The sequence below is a fragment of the Peromyscus californicus genome, unplaced genomic scaffold, assembly GCF_007827085.1.
Source record: "Peromyscus californicus insignis strain IS unplaced genomic scaffold, ASM782708v3 Scaffold_18__1_contigs__length_77618521, whole genome shotgun sequence".
NCBI lineage: Eukaryota > Metazoa > Chordata > Mammalia > Rodentia > Cricetidae > Peromyscus > Peromyscus californicus.
Window position 1 is genome coordinate 75,999,020 of NW_026294480.1, and position 20,844 is coordinate 76,019,863.

The 20,844-nt window shown below is 40.6% G+C and overlaps 1 protein-coding gene across 3 annotated transcripts in view; it reads right to left on the bottom strand.

Moving 5' to 3' along the window:
* Nucleotides 1-20,844, bottom strand: part of Skic3 (SKI3 subunit of superkiller complex) — a 107,986-nt gene that overhangs the window by 20,954 nt on the left and 66,188 nt on the right. For all 3 annotated transcript variants that reach the window (XM_052743716.1, XM_052743717.1, XM_052743715.1), the window contains 5 exons: nt 20,366-20,419; nt 20,080-20,191; nt 18,149-18,277; nt 6,905-7,026; nt 4,955-5,113 (listed from right to left, as the gene is read on the bottom strand). In XM_052743716.1, the coding sequence (XP_052599676.1) occupies nt 4,955-5,113; nt 6,905-7,026; nt 18,149-18,277; nt 20,080-20,191; nt 20,366-20,419 (576 nt within the window). The remainder of the gene's footprint in view (nt 1-4,954; nt 5,114-6,904; nt 7,027-18,148; nt 18,278-20,079; nt 20,192-20,365; nt 20,420-20,844) is intronic.

Sequence of the window (20,844 nt, forward strand, 5' to 3'; positions counted from 1 at the left end):
GACCCCCAGACAACTTTATTTATTAACATACAATTAAAATCACATTTCAGTACAAGTAAAATACCACCACATTTCCCCTTTTCTATTTTAATAAAAAGGAAAAAAAAGAAAAAGGTTATAACTAACAAAAGAAAAACTATATACAAAAGTACAATGACTATATACAATATATACAAGTAATAAATGTCTAAACAATGTCTAGTCCATTTGTATTTGACAAATTCAGAGAAAATAATTTCATTATCTATCCTATTTTGTTAAGTCCAAAATGTATCTAATTCACTTTCTATCCTAATTAATCTTCAACTATAACTAACTAACCTTCAACTATAACTAACTAATCTTCAACTCCCTCAGAGACCCAAGAAGGAAATAATATTAGCTAACAAAAATAAAAACAGAAAGTGCATGCAAGCAACTTCCAAAAAATTTGTGAGTTGACAGAAACAGCCAGCTGCCTGGACAGTCACCTGAGGTTTCTCCACAGTGTTGGGGCATCATCTTCAGCCTATAGGCTTAGCATATCTGACAGACTCATTTGTGAAGTAGGATGTACACAAGGTCGACAGTTCAACCTCACATTGGGTGAGAGCAGTCCATGTACCAGAAACACCTGAATTCCACTAGTGTCATGTCATGATTCAGGATTTTAAATTCTGGAAATTGTTGTTGATTTTTTAATTCAGCTGTCCATTCTTGGCTGTGTATATATGGCTTCATCTTAGCATCCCGTTCTTCTCCACATCCCTCTGTCAAATGCCAGTTTACTATTGCGAGGCGTGAGCTTAGTTACTCTTCAAGAATAACTGTTTCAGCTGCTGTTCCATTGCACATCAGAAGCCATCGGCCCACTGCCTATTCAGCTGCCTTCCGGCCGCCCTGGCGGGGAACAGGACCTGCCGGCTGCCCTGGCGGGAGACCGGACCTGCCGGCCGCCCTGGCAGGAAACCGGACCTGCCGCCAAGCCAAGTTAAGCGGTTTTTAATGGATTCTTGTCACGTTGGGCGCCAAATGTAGATGCAACCAACGGTCTTATAAAATAAGAAACACAGAGCCAATTCAGAGAAGAAAGCCAAGAGGTCAGAGCTAAGAGCCTCACCCTTCCTGATTCAGGGATCCTCTCCAGCCAAGAGAGCTCTCTGAAAGGGACCTACTTCCTGTGTGTCTGTCCTTAAAGTCTTCCTGTTCTGCCTTGTCATTGGTTGTAAACCCAAACATGTGACTGCCTCGTCACTGCCTGAATGTACCGCCCTCCAGGTCCTTAAAGGCGTGCGCCACCGACGCCATGCACTTGCTATGACTCTAATAGCTCTGACCCCCAGACAACTTTATTTATTAACATACAATTAAAATCACATTTCAGTACAAGTAAAATACCACCACACCTGAGCCTATGGGGGGCATTTCTCATCTAAACAACCACATCCCATTCCCTGGCTCCTAAAGGCTCCTGACCATTATAATGCAAAATGCATTTAGTCCAACTCCAAAAGTTCCCATAGTCTCAACACTGTTTAAAAGTCCAAAGCCTCTTCTGAGACTCAAGGTAATCTCTTAATTGTAAACCACTGTAAAATAAAGCAGATTACATTCTTCCAATATATAATGGCACAGCATACACATTCCCATTCCAAACAGGAGGAATGGGGTATAGAGGGAAATACTGTACCAAACAAGACTGAAACACAGCAGGGAAACAACAAATTCTTTAGCTCCATATCTGACGTCTGGGACTTTAAAGGGCTTAGATGGCTCAGCCCCTTCAGCTCTGTTGCTGCAACACACACCTCCCTCTTAGGCCGGTCTCACTCCCTGTCTGCAGAGTCTCCTAGATAGCTGTCTCAAAGCTCTGGCATTTTTTACTATCTTGGGATCTCCACTGCAACAGAGGCTTCACACTCATATGGGACCCAAGCAGCAGCTTGACCACACTGCTGCCACGACAGGCTCCATAAAAACAGCTAAAAAGGAGGCCTGAGTTTCAGTTTGCTGGCAGGCAGCACCCAGATCTGTAAGCTGACACCAGCCAGGGAGGGCCAGCATTTAAGGGAAAGTACCTGACATCTCAAACATTCCAACCATTAAATAAGATTAGATTAAGATTCCCAGATGTCCCTGAGCTAGCACACACCTATTCCCCTTTTGCCAAGACACCCCTAGACAAATATCAGCCAATCAGGGTCCTGAACCCTGAAAATCTCCTCACCCACAACCTCTACTATGATAAAAAAAACTCTACCCCACCCAGGTTCGGCACTCTCTGCTTTCACTGCTGCGTCAGACAGACAGAGAGACCAAGCTCAAGTTTGAAATAAAGGCTCTTTGCTTTTATGTATGGGACTCAGTCTCTGTGGTGGTCTTTTGGGGGTCTCCGCGATCCTGGAATACAGTTCACACTTCACACCAATGGCCCCCACGGCCTCTTGCCCTCTCAGGACCTTCAGTCAGGGACACCCCTGCCACATGCTGCCTGAGCTCAGCAGCTCTCTGACACTACACAAGAAAATGGAGAACCCCTTCACTCTTGCATTCTTTGTGCCTCTAACGCCAGTACCACTGCCAGCTTGGAATGGACAATAACCCCCTCGAATCACATTAGCAGGAACACGTTCATTCAGCTGTTTTCTAGGATTAGATAACACCTTAGGCTCTCTTTCTACAAGATGGAAGCTTAGCTGGGTGAGGTCTGGGCCTGGCATGCTGCCCTTTGTTTCAGTGTAAGGCAGGAGTCTCCTTAATGGCACTAATCTCCTTCACAATTAGAGCCTCTCTTCTAGCACACACCTTGGCTGAAACATTAAGCTTTCTGGTGCTCATTTTTTCTCCAAGCTGCTCATTTGGTATTTCTTTCTGCCCTCTTACTTTTTGTCTCTGCAGACCTGAAAGGAGTAAATAATAACAAGCAGTCTACTGACTCAACATTATATAATATAATTGCTCTCCATTCAAGAAATTAGTCCATTACTTTTCCATTTGCCTCAGGAAAGTTCTCAGGACATGGGCAGAAAGTAGCTGGATACTTTGCAAAATTATAACCCAAATGTTCTCTAGCCCAGTTGCTAAGACTATTCCCATCTGAAACCTCTTGAGCTGGGCCTTCACGGTCTGCATTACTCCTGTCTTCCAGGCTCCTACTAGAACGGCCTTTCATCCCTACTTAGAGCATTCAATCACTTTTCTAGTCCAAAATTCCAAAGTCTTCCATATCCCTTTAAAAACACTGTCAGGTTCTTCTAAGAAAGTGCTCATATGCTGGTACCAATTTCTATATTAGTTATTTTTCTGTTGCTGTGATAAAACACCATGACTGAATGTGACTTGTGGAAGGAATAGAGTTTATTTTGGCTTAGAGTTCCAGAGTGAAGGACTCCAGTATGGCAGGGATGATGGCAAAAGTGGCTGGCATGGCAACAGGAACAGGAAACTGAGAGATCACTTCAGAAGGCAGAGAGCAAGCCAGAAACAAGCTGAGGCTACACACTCTCAATCCCCACCCCCGAGACATATGTCTTCCAGCAAGACCACACTTTTTTTTTTTTTTTTTTTTCAGGCAATATTTTATTAACAAAATTTTTTTTTTTTAAGAATAAATATTTTTTTTTATTTTAATTTATTTTGCAATACAATTCAGTTCTACATATCAGCCACGGATTCCCTTGTTCTCCCCCCTCCCGTCCCCCTCACCTTCCCCCCAACCCCCCCCATTCCCATCTCCTCCAGGGCAAAGCCTTCCCCACAGACTGAGGTCAACCTGGTAGACTCAGTCCAGGTAGGTCTAGTCCCCTCCTCCCAGGCCGAGCCAAACAATCCTGCATAGGCCCCAGGTTTCAAACAGCCAACTCATGCAATGAGCACAAGATCTGGTCCCACTGCCTGGATGCCTCCCAAACAGATCAAGCCAATCAACTGTCTCACCCATTCAGAGGGCCTGATCCAGTGGGGACCCCTCAGCCATTGGTTCATAGTTCATGTGTTTCCATTCATTTGGCTATTTGTCCCTGTGCTTTATCCAACCTTGGTCTCAACAATTCTCGCTCATATAAACCCTCCTCATTCTCGCTAATTGGACTCCCAGAGATCCACCCGGGGCCTAGTCATGGATCTCTGCATCCAGATCCCTCAGTCGTTGGATGAGGTTTCTAGCATGACAATTAGGGTGTTTGGCCATCCCATCACCAGAGTAGGTCAGTTCGGGCTGTCTCTCGACCATTGCCAGCAGTCTGTTGTGTGGGTATCTTTGTGGATTTCTGTGGGCCTCTCTAGCACTTTGCTTCTTCCTATTCTCATGTGGTCTTCATTTACCATGGTCTCCTATTCCTTGTTCTCCCTCTCTGTTGTTGATCCAGCTGGGATCTCCCGCTCCCCCAAGCTCTCTTTCCCTCAACCCTCGCCTTTCATTACCCCCACTCATGTCCAGGCTGTTCATGTAGATCTCATTCCATTTCTCTGTCATTGGGCGATCCCTGTGTCTTTCTTGGGGTCCTGTTTTCCAGGTAGCCTCCCTGGTGATGTGAGTAGCAGACAAGTCATCCCTGTTTCATGGCAAGACCACACTTTTAAACACCTCTAAACAGTGTCATCAACAAGGGACCAGGTGTTCAAATGTCTGAACCTATGGGAGACATTTTCACTCAAACCATCCCAGAACCAAGAGCCTCTTTCCTTACACTGCTTCCATCAAGTATTATCTCACAGAAGCAAGAGAAGTGACTAAGACAGCATCCTCATCATAAGACAGCATCCTCATCATAAGCATCTTCAACACAAAATGACTTAAGGATATAGAGGCAGATCCTAAATTCATGTTAAATTTCCACAATATTCTTCACATTTGGAAACTAACAAATATATGATGAGCCTAAAAGCAAAACTTAAATAGAGATGGAGTATATTCCTCAACTAGCATCCCAGCATATTTTAATTTAGGACTCACATAAGAAAGTAGAGAACTTACCTGCCACGCCGGAACAGAGGTGGAATTGGACATGACTGTTTTTTGCAGTTCTTCAAGTACAGCATCTGGGAGGGGCTTCTGTGATTCCAGGAGTGATTTACACTGAACTTGTCTCAGCAGTAAGATAACAGCTGGTTGATCAGGGTTACTTTTTAAATTCTAAAAATTAAACCCCAAACAGAAACATATCAAATAAGGCTCTAAACTGAAATAAGTAAAAAGCAATTAAAGTTTGCTCCATTCTAAGAGATGTTTTTTCCTTAATTTAAACCTTTTTGGCTATAGTGAAAACAGGTACAAAAGTTAAACAAACAAAAGGCTGCACAGCCTGGGATACCAAAGCCTACAATTAAATAATCTTCCATATAAGTAACAGTGATGTAGTAGTTGAGTCATTTAATTTAGATTTAATATGCCCTGTTAAGTTGGTTTATTCTCAGTTGTTTTACTAAAAAACTTAGGTTCTGAATATAAAACTGACCCAAGAAATATAAAAAGTAAAGGTTTTCACTGTTTCAGTGGACATACCACACTCTATGATTAACATATGATTTGTATTTATTTATGGAGTACAGCACCATAACACAATACATATAACATATATTATGGTCAAATCAGAATCATTAGAATTTTCTTCTAAAATGTCAGCTCTGCAGGCTGGCAAACTTCCAACTCTTTTGTAGTCAAAATACTCTGTATTGCTTTCTCTTAAGAGAATGTTGTCTTCTCATTAGATCACAGTCCAAAATATATCTAAAGTGTATTTGACAGTGTTCTTCTAAGAGATACTGAAACAGTAAAATGAAAAGGAAAGGCTCATAAAGCATTCCTCATTTTAGCAAAAAAAGACATTACAATTGCTAATTGATGTTTACTCAACACCCACAATATAATTAATACATTGTCCTGGACTTAGAGCAGATAGAATTCTTTACATGAAAGAGAAAATATATTATTCTGCTTTTCAAAGAATTCAAGGACCAAAGGGATCACGAAAAACCATTTTTATCTCTCTGTAAAATTTGTTTCTCTCCCAAAGACCATTTCTAAGAGAACAACAGCACACTCTTTCTGGTATTTATGAAACACAAGCATTCAAAGAAAAAGTCATATTTAAAACTTTCTCCTTTTTAGTAGGTCCATGAAACTGATTTACTGACTGAATAAATATTTATTGAGTCCCAACCATGTGGCAAGAAAGATGCTAAGAATGTATCCACAGAACTTGCAAGGAGAGAGCCCCACAATGCTAGTGCATGGTGATGAATGAATAGTTCCAGTCAGCAATCTCCATAGTCACTCTATTGCTTCAGAATTGGAAAAGGGAACAGATCCTTGAAACGCTGTATTCTAAAAGGAGTAACCAGAAACTAAAGAAATGAACACCCTAAACAAAATTAAAATGTCTATTCAGAGTCTAGGAGGGGGGCTGCGAAGACGGCTCAGTGATTAAGAGAGCATATTGATCTTGCAGAGGACCAGAGTTTGATTCCCAGCACCCATATAATGCAGCTCAAAACTGGCTATACTTCCAGCACCAGGATACCCCTATGACCTCCTCATACACAGATACACATGCATACACATAAATAAATGAATAAATAAATAAATAATAGCATTTCTTTTAAAAAAGAGGCCGTGAGGGTTAAAGCTGTGGTACAGTACTAGTAATCTAATTCTAGCTGCTGTGAGCTTCTGGGCAAATACTTAACCTTCTTCAAATATGGATTTTCTCATTTGTAAAAAGGCCAACAATCATAAACGTGTACATCACAGATTGTTGTAAAGCCCAGAAACAATAATGTTAAATAGAATGACTGACATGAAGCAAGTAACCAATAAATGTTGCTTGTTATCACCACCACCATGCACTCATTAAGTACCCCCTCTCACTTTTTTTTAGGTAGGACAAAAACACACACATTTCAATGTATAATTCCATAATAGTACCTTTGTGCACAGAGATTCAGCTTCAGATATTCTTCCCGTGTCAATTAGACCAGTGACAGCTTGTGAGAGAGACCACTTTTCAAGTGACTGGTTGTAATTTTGCAAACTTTCTTTGTCCTTAACTGTAAACAAACAAACAAAAAAAGATGAATGCTATTGTCTTCTGCTGTATATAATGTGCTCTCAAGGAGGCATGGGGGGGAACATTTGCTAACAATTATCACAACTACACTTTACACACTTTTTTTTTGAGATAGAGTCTATACAGCCCAGGCTGACTTTAAACTCACATCTCTGGAATCTCATAATTACAGGAGTATACCACCAGAACACCATAGACTTACCATAAATACTTCTGACTGGGATTTTAAATATATATCCTGTATAGTAATAAGGAAAATTCACTGAAAAACAATGAGCGACTTCTACACTGTAACTGAAGTAAAATAAGCTGCGCCTACTCTGGAGCTCCACACACTCATGCACTGATGAACGGATGTCTACTCTGGAGCTCCACACACTCATGCACTGATGAACGGATGTCTACTCTGGAGCGCCACACACTCATGCACTGATGAACGGATGTCTACTCTGGAGCGCCACACACTCATGCACTGATGAACGGATGTCTACTCTGGAGCTCCACACACTCATGCACTGATGAACGGATGTCTACTCTGGAGCTCCACACACTCATGCACTGATGGACGGATGTCTACTCTGGAGCGCCACACACTCATGCACTGATGGACAGATGTCACTCTGGAGCTCCACACACTCATGCACTGATGGACAGATGTCTACTCTGGAGCTCCACACACTCATGCACTGATGAACGGATGTCTACTCTGGAGCTCCACACACTCATGCACTGATGGACGGATGTCTACTCTGGAGCTCCACACACTCATGCACTGATGGACGGATGTCTACTCTGGAGCTCCACACACTCATGCACTGATGGACGGATGTCTACTCTGGAGCTCCACACACTCATGCACTGATGGACGGATGTCTACTCTGGAGCTCCACACACTCATGCACTGATGGACGGATGTCTACTCTGGAGCTCCACACACTCATGCACTGATGGACGGATGTCTACTCTGGAGCTCCACACACTCATGCACTGATGAACGGATGTCTACTCTGGAGCTCCACACACTCATGCACTGATGGACGGATGTCTACTCTGGAGCGCCACACACTCATGCACTGATGGACGGATGTCTACTCTGGAGCTTCACACACTTATGCACTGATGGACACAAGCCTACTCTGGAGCTCCACACCCTCACGCACTGATGAATGGATGCCACAGCTGAGGTAAAACACAAACTTATCATCAGCAAAAGCTGCCTCCTGCCTTGTGTAATCAACTCCTGTTTCCAACTCACCCCAACCCCTTATTCTCTGTTGCTGGGAAATTCCTAATCAGATTTACTTTCTATAACTTCACAGGAATGGCACCTTTTACAAATATTAATATAAACTGCACCCATTTTCAAATTCCTGGTACAAACCACACCTGAGTGTGATACACTGTCTTTCTTATGTGTTGTTGGATATAAATGCTACGGTTCTGTTATGAATTTCATCATGCATGCTAGGGCTCAGTCCTCTTCTCTTCTCGACACTGCTCAATCCTGATCTGTTCTTTCAATGTCTTTGGTTTGGGTCGTGGAAGAAAGCTGGATTCACAGAAGTTATTCAAAAGCATTTCCATCTCTGTGATTTTCTAGAAAATTTAGTATAGAACTGGTATTACTTCTTCCTTAAGTATCTGGCAGAATTCATCAGTGACATCATTTGGTCTTATAGTTTTCTTTGTGAGGTTTCAATCTGGAAATCTTTAATAGACATGTACCTACTGAATTTATTTCTGCTTAAGTAAACTTTGTGTCTTATGGAATTTTATTATTTTCTCTGACTTGTCCAATTCCAGGGAATGAAGTTGCTGCAGAAATATTATTAACATGTAAACAGATATAGTGACATACTTTCATTCAAATGCTAGTATCCTATCTTCTTTTTTTTGAATCATATAGCTACAGATTTATGAATTATATTGCTTGTTGCAGAATATTATTTTAAGGTGTGTTACTTCTGTTTATGTCGCATTTGTTTAATTCTGTGAAGCTGTGTTATGTGCCTGTCTAAAACACCTGATGGTCTAATAAAGATCTGAATGGCCAGGAGAAAGGATAGGCGGGGCTGGCAGGCAGAGAGTATATATAGAAGAAGAAATCTGGGAGAGGAAAGAAAGAAGGAGCCAGAGAAGGAGGAGGACTCCAGGGGCCAGCCACCCAGCTACACAGCAAACCACAGAGTAAGAGTGAGATTTACAGAAGTAAGAGAATGGGAAAAGCCCAGATGCAAAAGGTAGATGGAGTAAGTTAAGTTAAGGAAAGCTGGCTAGAAACCAAGCCAAGCTAAGGCTGGGCATTCATAATTAAGACTAAGCCTTCATGTGTGATTTATTTGGCAGCTGGGTGGAGGGCCCCCAAAAGAGTAAAGATTTAAAAACAAAATACAACATTTCAGTATACCAACTTGGGGCTTGAATATCCATCCAGAGCCTGAGAAAGCTCAACAACAACAAAACGGGGTACGGCTCCTTTAAGAGTTTCGGCTGAACAGTTTCTGCTACCCTTGAGCAGCTAGTACGTTATAAGTAGGAACAAAAAAGTAAGTAAAAATGTCTGCCATAGTGCAAGCATCGGTATTCTAGAGCTCTAGGAAGGTGGAATGCTGTTCCTGGTCAGACAAATCGCCAGCTGGCCTCGAGTTTCATGCTTGGTTTTCACAATCTGACAAGTGAGTGGAGCCAGCTGAGAGCTGCTCAAAGAGAATCCAGTGTAGGTTAGCAGTCTAAAGCTTTGCTCATTCAGTCAAAAAGGCTGAAGAGACACAATAAAAGAGGTCCAGACAGAAAAACAGGTTACAGTGTGTTTAAAAATGTATGTAGGCTTAAAAAAAGGAAAAGGGTATAGTCATAAAAAAATGAATAGTTTATAAAATAATGTCTTCAAAGAGAGAGTAAAAGAAAAAGGCCATGTAGGATGGGAAATACACAGGTAATCTGGATCCTGTATAGTATTGTGTTGATTTTCAATTTTTTTGATGCTGAAGAGCAAAAGACAGCTGCTAGGACACATAGGATTGAAAAGGCTGCTGAAATAATCCAGCCTAGATATTTTAAGAATACCTTAACTTTTAAAAAGTCAAAAAATGTCTTTGTCAAATGGAAATAAAAAATGCTTTGGAGTTTTGTTCCCCCAGGAGATGAGAGGCTGTGAATTCCTTCAGGGTTAATATGGATCAGGTTTGATCAGGCGAGAGCTCCTGAGACTTGACAGGTGATATCTATCAGCAAAGGTTACTGCCAGTCTTCCCAAGACTAGGTCATTATTTAAAAATTTTCTCTCTAGGACCCTAAAGATACTTCGTCCACAGACAGCAGGAAGAAGTATGGAGAAACCTATACCCACATTCCCAAGAGTTGTGGGGTATGGGTGGTTTTGTTTATTTGGAGGGTTATGGATGTTTGTTATCATTTAGGAGAATATAGAATATTGATACAAATTTAAAGTTATTTTTGTTACACTATATATATGTTTCTACTCTTGTTTAAAGGATTTTTATATATTGATAAAAATTTACAGTTATTTTTGTTACAACATATTGTATGTATGTTTCTATTTTTGTTTGAGGTATTGTATCTATGAAGTTCATTTGGAGTGTAAGGTAGAATTCTAGTTTTTGAAAGCAAATTATAAACTACATAAGACAATCAAAAACCATAGGTCAGTAGTTATAGTCATTCATAACAATCAAATTTATAGATATGTTAGGTATGTTTTCTAGGTTAAATAGTATTGACAGCTGCTGGTAGCTAAAGACCATGGGAGTATATATCAGTGACAACTAGAGTTCAGAGGGTCAACCTATCAGAACTAAGGGTTCTGTTAGAGGAAACCATCACGCAAGGCATTATGGAATTACTGCCTTTTGAATGAACTGGCTGTCTCTAGTTGTAAAACTTCTTGTGCAATAACAGCCATGATTCTCCCCATTTACCGTGCATCTCCATGTTATGTGTACATGTAATCTCATGACTGCATCTCAATCTTGGGCACAACTTTCCCTATACATTGGGGTAATTGGACAACTGTCCCCAGCTGTGTTAATTTTTCATTAACACATATCTGGCCAGGGCCATTCTCCAGACAAAAGTATTTCAACTAAGATACCTTTTTCCAAGGACAAATGCAGATAGATAAACATTAGCTCATCTCACCCACAGATAGAGAAAATAACCACTAGCAATTATATTCTCAACTCCTTACCTTCACCCTGGGTTATTTACACAAAACTTTATGGAATCCCCTAATTGATCTTAGCCTTTAGTTGACCCTACCAGAGAACTCCCTTTAGTCACTCCCCTTTTGGTTTATAATTGGAAGCTGACATTTATTGCTTTATGTGTGGATCCTTATCACCTCTCTCTGAGACCCTGAAAACTTCAAGCTTCAAATTACTTTGCCAAAGAATTACTGTGTGGGTATATATACTGGTTCCCGCACAGCACGGGGGGAATTGATTGAGAAGAACAAGATGAGGATGGAGATGGAAAGAACAGAGATAAAGATGAGAGAACAGCAGAAGGGACTGAGAGCTGAAGGAACTGAGAGGAGCTAAGGAAGAGAGCAGAAAAGAAACTGTGTAGATAGAATTGACTTAGAAGAATAAAATGAATGGAATAAAGAACTCAGTGCGCTTAGATTCATTTTATATCTCTCAGATTAGAATTCTTAGCTGCTTGTAGCTTCTGTTCTGGACCCTGATAGAAATCTCCTCATGGCAGGTACCTGGGGAGAATTCGTTACAATAGATATATTTTAGATAGATGGTCTTCAAATACTTCAAAGACCTATAGAATATGGCATTTAAAATGTTTTGTTAATTTAAAGTTTTTCATGACAATGAGACACATCTGCTCCTGGCAACACCAATTTACTTCAGAGAAGATGATGGACACTGAAGCAACTCTTTATGGAGTTTGCTTTCATTGTGGTAACATTAGTCACTGGGGAAAGAAACTCCTCTTGCCTTTGACTGCTGACAATGTGCTAAGCAGACTGGACATGCAGGACACAGAAGAAAGTGACTATTGAACTTTGCCAAAACAAGGCAGGACAGTCCTTCAAAATTCTTCACTGAGAAGTCTGCCAGATACTATGGGCCTGTAGGCTGAAGATGGATGCCCCAATGTTGCAGAAAAAACTTTGAGTGACTGTCCCGGCAGTCAAATGTCTCTGTCATTGCTACAGTTTTGGAAGTTGTTTGCACTGTACTTTTTGTTTACTCAAATAATATTATATCCTTCTGGGGTCTTTGATGGAATTGAAGACTAGATATAGCTGCTGTTTTCCTTAGTTAAGACAGACAGTAAATTAGGTATAAAACTTTAGACTCATTAAGATGGGATAGGTAATGGAGTGTTTTCTTTTAAGTTACCAAACACAAACAAACTGGAATTTATTATATTGTGAATGTAATCTGTACTTGATAATTGTTCTTACTGTGTACAGTCTTATTATGTTAAAGTTAAAGATTTACTGTTTGAGCCGGGCAGTGGTGGTGCATGACCTTTAATCCCAGCACTCGGGAGGCAGAGCCAGGCGGATCTTTGTGAGTTTGAGGCCAGCCTGGTCTCCAAAGCGAGTTCCAGGAAAGGTGCAAAGCTACACAGAGAAACCGTCTCGAAAAAACAAAAAAAAACAAAAAAAAAAAAAGAGATGTGTTTGATTAACTAAAATTCACTTGTGGTCAGAAGGCCGAGTCAGCAACTAGCTGACAGGAAGTGGTAGGGAGGAGCCAGGTGAAAAAGGGTTTATAAGGAGGGGTGAGGAGAAGCATGAGGGCTTTTTGGACAATGCGAGCAAGGAGAGGAGGTGAGCTACTTGCTATTCAGCCCCTCTGAAGAGAAGAATTCCACCTTAACCTTTGAATCTTCAGTTCTTTTGGAGGGACAGAGGTTTAGTTAAGTTCCCTTCATAGCTTTGTAAGAGTTGGAACTGGAGGGAACTGAATTCCCTCCGGCTATTCTTGCAGTTTAACCAGTAGGTAGTGGAGGAGTTGCAGTTGCTGATTCGGACAGCTGTGGCTTAAAGGCAGCAACAATTTAAATAAGGACAACAATTGCTGTTCTCAAAAAATAAATTAATAACACCATTTTTTATTTTATTGATTTTTCTCTGTTTTATCTAACAGATTTCTATTTTATCTTCATCATTTCTTTCTTGGTCTTACTTTGGACTTAATTTATTATTGCTTTTTTAGATTCTGAAGACAGAGCTGTCATCATTAATTTGAGGGGAGCCTTTTTCATTTCCTAATGTACCATTCAATATTATAAATTTCCTCTAAAGTGTGCTCTTGTCATGTTATAAAGTTCTGACACACTGTGCAAAGATTAACTCCCTTAAAAATATTTCCCAATTTTCATTTGGACTAGCTTATTTGGTCTGGGTTAGTTGGAATTTCCCAGTTAATTTTCTGTTGTTTATTGGCAAAGATGGGGAAATTAATTAGTTTTCCACTAAAGGCTTCCTAGGTGGAAGAAAAGCAATAGCCAGTTCACGTCCACTGTAGGTGGCCTATTCTGCCCAAGTTAGGGCAAAGGGATAGACTGAGATGCACTGTGTATTCACAGATCAGAGTCACATAAACAACCTACTTACAGGACCTCAAAATGCATAACATACCCCACCTCACTACCACACTACCAAAGGCTTACAGCAGCTACTTTAACCATGACAAAGCTATAAAGGAAGAAAAAAAAAGTGCAAAAACACATATTTTGTATAACAGAGCAAGCATTGGTACTGCAGTCAGTACTGTAGGAATGCTGGACTATGGTAGGGATGCTAGAGTTGTTAGAATTGAACAACAGTGATTATGGAAAAAGCTTTCACTAATTAAGCAGATAACATGCAACAAGAGATGAGCAATGTAAATTCTGAAAAACTCAGAACCAACAAAAGATAGAAACAAAAATCTAACAGAACAGTGTTCATGATTAGCTTATTGACAGACCAGAGAATGCAGAGAAAAGAATCCTGAACAGCAGATATCTCAACTGAAATCATTCAAACAGAAAAGACCATATCCAGCGTCTCTTCAGAAACTACAGAAGAAGAGAATGAAGTAAAATATTTAAACTTAAAAGGGGAGAAGGATTAGAATTCTGTACCCTGCAAAATTATACTTTAAAAAGTAAAAAATAATAAATAAAATATTTTCTCAAACAAAAATTGAATGACTATGTTGCCAGTGAACCTACCCTGCAAGAATGTGAAATGAAAATCTTTTAGAAAAAGGACGTGATAAAAGTCATTTATCAAAACTCAGAATTACATAAAGAGTATCAGAGAGGATTTGTATTCTTAATTGATTTACTAACAAGTAACAGTTAATTCAAAATTGATAGCAACAATGTCATTCGATCATGTTTAGAAAAAGGGAATTTGTAGGTAAATAAATACATGTTCTATAACCATGAATACTGAAGCTATATGTTCTTGATTTGATCACTGGTAGAATCTGAATTAATCCATGTATACAGAAGCTTTCTACAAGTTACTTGAAAAGGGGATTTTGTGGGACTCCTGGACTAAGCACTCTGACACCATTGAGAGTGGAAGAGGGGTCACTAGTGGACCAAAGCCAGGACAGCTCCTGAAAGGTTTCAATCCTGCATCCAGTTAACAATCTCATTTTATCATCTAAAACCACAAGGTGAGGTAGTCTTTCTGTATGCTATGCATGTGTGTTGCTACCACTGGTTAATAAAGAAGTGGCTATGGCTTATGGTAAGTCAGGTTATAGCCAGGGGAGGAATCCAAGCAGAGAGGGAAGGGTGGAGTCAAGGCAGACACCATCCAGCTGCCCAAAAAATAAGATGCCAGCAGACCGGTAATGCCATGGCCACATGGCAAAATATAGATTAATAGAAATGGGTTAATTTGAGATGCCAGAGCTAGCTAGCAATAAGCTAGAGCCATAGATCAAACAGCTTGTAATTAACATAAGCCTGTATATGTTTATTTGGGTCTAAACGGCTATAGGACACAGGAAAACTTCTGGCTACATCGGGCGCCCAATGTGGGGCAAGAATGTCCACATAAAACCCGAGAGCTTAAAAAAAGGTTCTAAAATGGAACTAAGAAAAGTAAGAACAGCTTCCTACTTCAGGCCATGGTTCAGAGAAACATCCTCTGGTTGCAGCAGGCTTCAGCAGCAGCATGGCAGACTCCTGTGTCTCTCACAGGCCGTGATACAGAGAGGATGCCTGTGGGCTTGGGAGCACAGCTGTGGGCTTGAAAACACAGCTCCATGCTACTTTATACTGCTTCCCAGAACTGGGGAGGTAAGCGTGACTCGTAGGTACCTGTGACTCATTGGTACCTATGCCATGTTGGGAAGCCAAGTGGGTCAGAGCCAGCCACCAAAGCTGTGCTTCGGTCCAAGGCACACAGCTTATTTTAAAAACTCTCCTGGTCAGAAAAAGATTAAAGATCACAATAACACAGATTCAGATGGGGAAAAAAAACTCTAAATGAGTTACAAGATGTTTAAAAATATACATAGGCTTGAGAAAGAAAAGAAAAAAGGTAAAGAAAGTCCTTAAAAAAGGACACAGAGAAAGGCGACTAATGAACTTTCCATTAAGCAGAACAGTCCTTCAAATTTCCTGCTTCACTGAAAGTATGCCAGAGACTCTAGGCCTGTAGGCTGAAATAGATGCCCCAACACTACAGAAGAACTTTGGGTGACTGTCCAGGCAGCCAGATGTCTCTGTCATTTCTAGAATTTTGGAAGTTGTTTACAATGCACTTCCTGTTTACTCAGGTAATATTATATCCTTCTGGGGTCTTTGATGGAGTTGAAGACTAGATAGTTATAATTATAGCTTTCCTTGGTTATGATAAAAGGTAAATTAGATATGAAACTTTAAACTCACAAATATAGGAGAGATGATAGTGTTTTCTTTAATTTGGCCAAAAACAAACAGACTAGATATTATAACTGCAATTGTTGCTTGATAACTGTTTTGATACATGTAATTTTACTATGTTAAAGTTAAAATCTTCCTTTTTGATTAGACAGAAAAGGGGAAATTCTGTGGGATGGTCTTTCTGTATGTTGTGAATATATGTTGCTACCATTGGTTAATGAAGAAGCTTTTCTGGACTATGGCAAGGCAGGTTATAGCCAAGCAGGAAATCCAAGGGAGATAGCAAAGAAAGGTGGGGTCAGGGCAGAAGCCATCCAGCTGCCCAAGGAACAACATGCCAGCAGACTGGTAACACCATGGCCACATGGCAAAATATAGATTAATAGAAATGGGTTAATTTAAGATGTCAGAGCTAGCTAGCAGTAAGCCTGAGCCATAGACCAAGCAGCCTGTAAGTAACATAAGCCTCTGTGTGTTTATTTGGGACCAAATGGCTATGGGACACAGGAAAACTTCTGGCTACAACAGGCAATACAAACAGTGCTTTAAGTGAATCACTAAATAAATCAGTGAATCAGGACCTATTTTCTACCTATTCTACTTCAGAAAGGAGAATGGGAAGGCAGGGTAAAGGAGGGAATATGAGATAACTAACACTAAAGGTCTCTTGAAAAGCCACATGGATACTACTACTCTAGAAGATTCCTAATATAAGAGAAATTTAAATGGAGTTACCATATAATGGGGAATAGAATGCCCCAATCAGACATCAAGTGCTACCAAGTAAAACCCCCAGTACCAGGAAGGGGTTACATTTTATTGAGTCACTGGCCAACAGTCCCATGGACCACCCCCTCAAATATTACAGGGTGCCAATACTATTGGTTACCCTCCAGCATATAACAGCAAGGCCCCTATTGCTGAAGACACCACTCACCTACATTATCAAACATGGAGAAATGGAGCTGTTTCCCAACTAGAAGCTTTACCTCTACTGGCTAGCATTCATAGTGCTGGAAAGAACTACTTACACTACTAGAGGAGAAAAGTAGCCATCAATCTCACCAAGCTACAAACCCTGTGACCTACAATAGCAACTTGCCTACAAGATATACTGATGTAATAGTGGCATAAATGTTACAGGAGCAACTATTTTTTAATAAATGGATTTAAGGCCCACTCCACTCCATGAAACTCACAGTTAACTGACAGTTAATCAGGCCCAAAACCTAAGACTAGATAAGTAATATGTCCTAGGGAAACCCTACTACTTTATTTACTGCTAAATGCACAATTCAATAAAGTAACTCTCGATGACTTATCACTCTATCCATAGATCAGTGCATCACTCAACCCTCATCAGAGAAGCTTTATTCTTGCAGTAGATAGTTCTTAACAGAGAGATCTACAACTGGACAGTGTGCAGACAGTTGAGACCTTGGAGCTTTCAGCTTTTAATGAACTGTCCTTACCCAACCCTACCCTTGAGGCTTGGGGATCATTGCAGAAGGTGATACAAAAGGATTCTAAGAGCCAGAGGTAGTGGATGGTGCCAAGGAAAAGTGTCTTCCAGACACATCAGGGCTGCTGGAAATATGAATGCACGAAGACTGTGACAGCATGCACAGCACCGACACAAACTCAAGTCAGACAAAATCACAGCACAGATACGGAAAGTGAGAACAAAGCCCCGTCCCTAACCAAAAAGCTATTTGCATTGATATTTGCTGGGAAGGCAGCTTTCTCTAGTGCAGAGAGACTGAGTATATCGACCACAATCCAGGGTAGGCCTCCAGATAAAATGGACTCCATGCTTTTTGTTTTATTTTTATTTTTTGTTGTTGTTTTTATAGCTTGGTGTTTTTGTCTTTTTGGTTTTTGTTTTCTTTTCTTGTTTTTTTGTTTTTTGAGAGAGAAAGAACATGAAGTTGGGTGGGTAGGGAGGGAGGATGTGGGAGGGTTAAGAATATGATCAAGGCCGGGCGGTGGTGGCGCACGCCTTTAATCCCAGCACTCGGGAGGCAGAGCCAGGCGGATCTCTGTGAGTTCGAGGCCAGCCTGGTCTCCAAAGCGAGTTCCAGGAAAGGCGCAAAGCTACACAGAGAAACCCTGTCTCGAAAGAAAAAGAAAAAAAAAAAAAAAAAAAAGAATATGATCAAACTACATTGTGTGCATTTTAAAACAATAATTTAAAAATATAAATAAATAAAAATAAAACTTACGTGAGGCAGAAACAGCAGACAGCAATGCTAAGTGCAAATCCACCCTCTTTGGCTGAGCGTTGCTGACCAAAGCCAGTTTATCATCAGCATGGCAGGCTGCCATCAGCCCAGCCCAGACAGCAGGGTCATCTAAACAAGAAATACTGTTTGAAGGCTTGTTCATCACAACATGCTGCTGCAAAACTACCATAAATAAAAGTTTATGTCTTTTCCAATAAAAATTAATTATATCTTAAGAAAAAAAAATTTCCTTAAAGGAAAGCTAAATTGTTTCCCCAAAATAAACTGGTATATTTAACCTTCAAGACTTGTAAAATTCCTAAACATCTCATAAAAGGGTAGTCTTCTAAGCTCCTGTCCCATGGCTCTCCCTATGTGGCTCAGTTCCTGCCCATGGCTGTCCCTGTCTGGCTCAGTTGCTGTCCATGGCTGTCCCTGTCTGGCTCTGTTCCTGTCCCATGGCTGTCCCTGTCTGGCTCTGTTCCTGTCCCATGGCTGTCCCTGTCTGGCTCTGTTCCTGTCCCATGGCTGTCCCTGTCTGGCTCTGTTCCTGTCCCATGGCTGTCCCTGTCTGGCTCAGTTCCTACCCATGGCTGTCCCTGTCTGGCTCAGTTCCTGCCCATGGCTCTCCCGGGGTGGCTCAGTTCCTGCCCATGGCTGTCCCTGTCTGGCTCAGTTCTAAAGCGCTATGCTACTATGGAGAGTGCAATTTCATTCCCTTTCCCCAGACATGGAGGACAAGTCTCTAGCATACACATACCTTTATTACTTTATTCCTGTTTGAAAGGCTTAGTTTAAGGAGAAACAAGTGAACACACTTTGGTTTGGATGCTTACGAAAAATAAGAATTGAAGGAAAAACTTAACACTGAATTTATGTTCTAAGAAGAAAGCATAAAAGATATCTTATGATGCCATGTGGATGCTATATCTATGATTATGTATTCCTGAGAAAGGCAACTGTTGATGCTATAGTTCATATTTAAGACAGAACTGTAAAACGTTGTTTGTAACCCTACAGAGCTTGACCTTCTAGCCCGCTAACATTTTCCAGTAGTAACAATGGAAACACACTGGGGTGGTAATCTACACTCCTCCTTAACTATAAAGTCAACAGCATAAATATGATAAAGCCTGCTAGGATTATCAACAGCTGGCTGAGGTGAGACTATACATTTCCAGGAGTTACCATACCTATCGGTTAATCTTGTTAACTTGATGCAATTCAGAGTCATCGTGGAAACACTCCTTTGCGTGTGTCTATGAGGGTGTTTCCAGACATGTCTACTTGAGGAAAGACCTACACTGAATGTGGCAGTGCCACCATGAGGGCTAAGGGGGCAGTCCACCAGAGAGAGAGAGAGCGGGCTGAGCAGCTGCTGTGTCTTCCAAGTCCTCCTTCCTGACTAATGCTGCCTGCCCCTCCTCCTCCTGTCAGAGCGCTGACTCTCAAATCACGACCCACAGTAAACCGCCCGCCTTAAGTGGCTTTGTCACAGAAACAGGAAGTGACACTCCATACACAATAGACCCCAACGTCCAGCGTTAAACACACATAGCAACTCTACAGGAAGGAATTCAGTAGCTATAGATAAACCACACTAAACCAGAGTGATGAAAACTGAAACAAAATAGCCTGGAAATCCTAAGTCACTCAGAGTTTTGGCAACAGATAATAAAATATCTCTAAGAAAACGTTCTCGTCAGTCTGTTTACACAATTGTATGTACATTCTTTTTTTTTTTTCTATTATCAGCTTGATTCAGTATAAGTTCTTATCCTAATAGTGAAATGTTTCATTGAGGCTTGCCCAGTAATTGAGTAAAACCAAAACTTATTAACTTCTTGTATCATAAAAATACAAACCTTGTTCTTTTAACCCACAAATGCAAAATTGATGACATCTGGATTAATGAAGTGAAATATATTCACCTGGAGAAAGGAAAGCTGCCTTCTGAATGGTCTTCAAAGCAGTATTCTTTTCATCTTCTGCTGTACCGCTTCCCATGGCCAGCTGGTTTACTGCAGTATATAATAATGCCTTCTATAAGAGAAGACAAAAAGTTGTTTATCAATTCTCTTCACACTTTTTGTGAAAACTGACTAAAGGGCCTGTATTTAATATGACATAAACTGTAAAACAATGAGGATATTATTCTGACTCATTAATGCTATTTAACAAGGTAAATATTTCCTTTGTATAAGAGCAAGAACTAACCTTTCCATGATTTGAATCCAGAATATGAGCCACAATGCCAGCTACAGCACCTCCCTATAACAAAACACATTATTTAGACAAATGCAAAGCTTTCTATTAAACCGTAAGACTAAAAAAAATCTTTCCTTTAAATCATTTGAGGAGCTCAATTTTTAGCAAATGTGTATCTTATAAACTCTAAATATCAACATATTATTACAGCTTTAAGATAGGCTCGGTCTGGGAGGAGGGGACTGGACCTACCTGGACTGAGTCTACCAGGTTGATCTCAGTCCTCGGGGAAGGCTTTGCCCTGGAGGAGGTGGGAATAGGGGGTGGGTTGGGGGGAAGGTGGGGGGGGCGGGAGGGGGGAGAACAAGGGAATCCGTGGCTGATATGTAGAACTGAATTGTATTGCAAAATAAAAATAAAAAAAACAAAAACAAAACAAAACAAAACAAAAAAGATAGAAAACCTGTCTACTTTGGTCATTTCACGTT